This window comes from Salmo trutta, chromosome 12, assembly GCF_901001165.1.
Source record: "Salmo trutta chromosome 12, fSalTru1.1, whole genome shotgun sequence".
Taxonomy (NCBI): Eukaryota; Metazoa; Chordata; class Actinopteri; order Salmoniformes; family Salmonidae; genus Salmo; species Salmo trutta.
In genome coordinates this window covers 42,140,554-42,143,584 of record NC_042968.1, presented here as the reverse complement: position 1 = coordinate 42,143,584, position 3,031 = coordinate 42,140,554, and the positions used below count along the sequence as shown (strand labels likewise).

Below are 3,031 nucleotides of genomic sequence, written 5' to 3'. Positions count from 1 at the left end.
CTGTGTTTATTAAATAGATTATTACTGTGTTTTATTATCTATATTATTACTGTGTTTTATTATCTATATTATTACTGTGTTTTATTAAATAGATTATTACTGTGTTTTTATTAAATACATTATTACTGTGTTTTTATTATCTATAATATGACTGTGTTTTATTAAATAGACTTTTACTGTGTTTTTATTATCTATAATATGACTGTGTTTTATTAAATAGATTATTACTGTGTGTTTATTAAATAGATTATTACTGTGTTTTTATTATCTATATTACTAAAGAGCTGCAATTATTTCAATGTACCATTTTACACCTACTGTATCCTGTGCAGGTGACAAATAAACATGAAAAATGTAAATGTTCCTCAGCACATCATTGTAGTAGAGTCAACTGTGATTACATTAGTATGTGACGTGTTTGTTGAGTAGGCACAGCCAGGTGTAAACGGACCTGTACGGATTAAAACCATGTTGAAACTGGAGGTGTGGCGGTGGAGCCCTCCCTTCAGAGGTTGATTTAGGACTAACAACATGGACCCCAACCCATAATCCTCCAGCAGACACACCTGTAGAGGACTGTATAAAAAGCCCAGGACTGACCAGACAGAATCACACATCAAGCCTCTCCAAAGCATCTCCAGGACCAAGAAGCCATCCAGAGAATCTCCACTGTCAGATCCAAGGAGCCATCCAGAGTCTCTCCTCTCCACACACTGAAGATGGAGCAAAGCCCCTCTCTCACCCTGCTGCTGCTACTGCTGCTGCTGCTGGACCTCTCTCAGGCCAACCCTCTCATGGAGGATGGAAGTGGACCAGAGATTCTAACAGACAACCCTGAGGCTGTAGACATCACTGAGAGAATTCTGACCACCAATAACGGCTCCAGTCAGTTTCTGTTGGAGGGAGACATGGTGGCACCGACAACCAGAAACGCCATGATTTGCTTTAGGTACAACCAACACACACTAAAAACTATATTGTGCCAGTTCTACTTTTAAAACAATTTGCAACAGCTTTTTATGTATTTCCAACATGACATGTTTTTATGTATAATATACTTCACTTTTAGTGTTTCAGAAAGTTGACTAAAACTAATACAAAAATATACTTTTCTTCCTTCAAAACATGTATACAACATTATGTAGAAGTAGTATGAAGTCAAAGAATGTGGAATTACCCACAATCCTCTAAAAACAGAGACACGTTGCAAGTTGTTGCTGGAACTTAGAATTAGTAAATTGAGGGAAAATGAAACACAGTTTCCCTTGTAGTTGTTTTTAAATGCATCTTATGTTGATATATATATACATATTTTAATTTCAGGTTAGTTGAACAAGTGAAGTAGAGTAAAGGACCAATAATATTGAAGTAAAGATAACAAATATATTTTTTTATGTCAAATTAATTGTATTTTCAGATATAATTGACTAACCAGCTGAATGTTATTTTACAGTGCAGGGTGTTTCTGGAAAAAAGGCTCTAGCGGATTGGTTGAAGTGCCCTACACAGTGAGCAGTAGCTTCAGTTCCTCAGACAAGCAGAGCATTGAGAACGCCCTCCGGGCCTTCCCTTCCAAGACCTGCATTCACTTCGTGCCTCGGCAGAATCAGGTTGACTTCATCAGCTATGAGCCCAGAGACGGGTGCTGGTCCTCTCTTGGGAGAGTGGGAGGCCAACAGACGGTCTCTCTCCAAATGGACGGCTGCGTTTACTTCGGCATCATTCAGCACGAGACTCTCCACGCTCTGGGCTTCCAGCACGAACAAACCAGGAGTGACCGTGACCAGTATGTCACGATCAACTGGCGTAACGTCGACTCTAACAACGCCTACAACTTTGATAAATCAAACACCAACAACCTGAACATTCCCTATGACTACAGCTCTGTCATGCACTATGGAAAAACAGCCTTCTCTATCAACGGGATGGACACCATCACCCCCATCCCCAACCCCAACGTGTCCATCGGCCAGAGACAGGGGTTGTCCACCACTGACATCCTGAGGATCAACAGACTCTACAGCTGCTGAGAGGAAGACGTCAAGTCACAGGAGAAAAGTCTGGAAAAGACCAGATGAAGGAAGTCTAGTCTGACATATATAATGTGAACTTATTGACTTAAAATCATTGTTTAGTTGTAACTTTAAAAAAGATCACTGCTGTAGTTGTGTAGTTCTCAAATTATTTTAATCATATGACTTAGTTAATTATCTAAAATAAACAAGATTGAAAGCAGATGCTATTGTGTAATTCTAGTGTTTTCTAGTGTGTGTGTGTGTGTGTTAGTAAGTGTGTGAGAGAGAGAGAGAGTTAACAGACTTGGCACAAGCCCTACATGTCTGTCCTGCTCCAAGACATTCTTCCTCCAGTCAGCACTAGAGTTACATCACTTCTGTCACCACTATAATGACATAATTTCTCTCACCTAAACACAATAAGACACTAGGAATATTCACAACTACAATGACATGAAAGATTATTATTATTTTAGGAAGAGAATCAAGGCTGACAGAGGAGAAAATAAATATCTGCTCTGGGAATCTGACAACAAAGCAGAAATAAAAATCAACCACACTGTATTTTCTTGTTAGGATTTGTGCTGTAGATGTAACTGGTCTGGTCTGCAATAATCATCACTTCAAAGTGGAGTCACATGTCCCCAAAAACACAGGTTTCTCCTGAAAATGTTTTAAAAATACTGTGCATTGATGCTTATCACATAACAAGATAGAGGAACAAACCAAAACGTTCTGCAGACATGCTGTCTACCATCTCTCTCTATTTATCTTGGAGCTTTGAGGGCACTATGGTGTTGAACGCTGAGCTGTAGTCAATGAGCAGCATTCTTACGTTGGTGTTCCTTTTGTCCAGGTGGGAAATGGCAGTGTGGAGAGCAATAGAGCTTACGTCATCGGTTGATCTGTTGGGGCGGTATGCAAATTGGACTGGGTCTAGGGTGTCTGGGATGATTGTGTTAATGGGAGTCACGCCCAGCCTTTCAAAGCATTTCATAGCTACAGCTGTGAGTGCT

General features: G+C 39.8%; 1 protein-coding gene across 1 annotated transcript; it reads left to right on the top strand.

The window, feature by feature from the left end:
- The first annotated feature begins 605 nt into the window (after positions 1 to 605).
- Positions 606 to 2,237, top strand: LOC115203568 (high choriolytic enzyme 1-like). The gene is made up of 2 exons (XM_029768347.1): positions 606 to 949; positions 1,454 to 2,237. The coding sequence occupies exons 1-2, from the start codon at positions 720 to 722 to the stop codon at positions 2,028 to 2,030; spliced, it is 807 nt and encodes a 268-aa protein (XP_029624207.1). The 5' UTR covers positions 606 to 719; the 3' UTR covers positions 2,031 to 2,237.
- Positions 2,238 to 3,031: the final 794 nt, after the last annotated feature.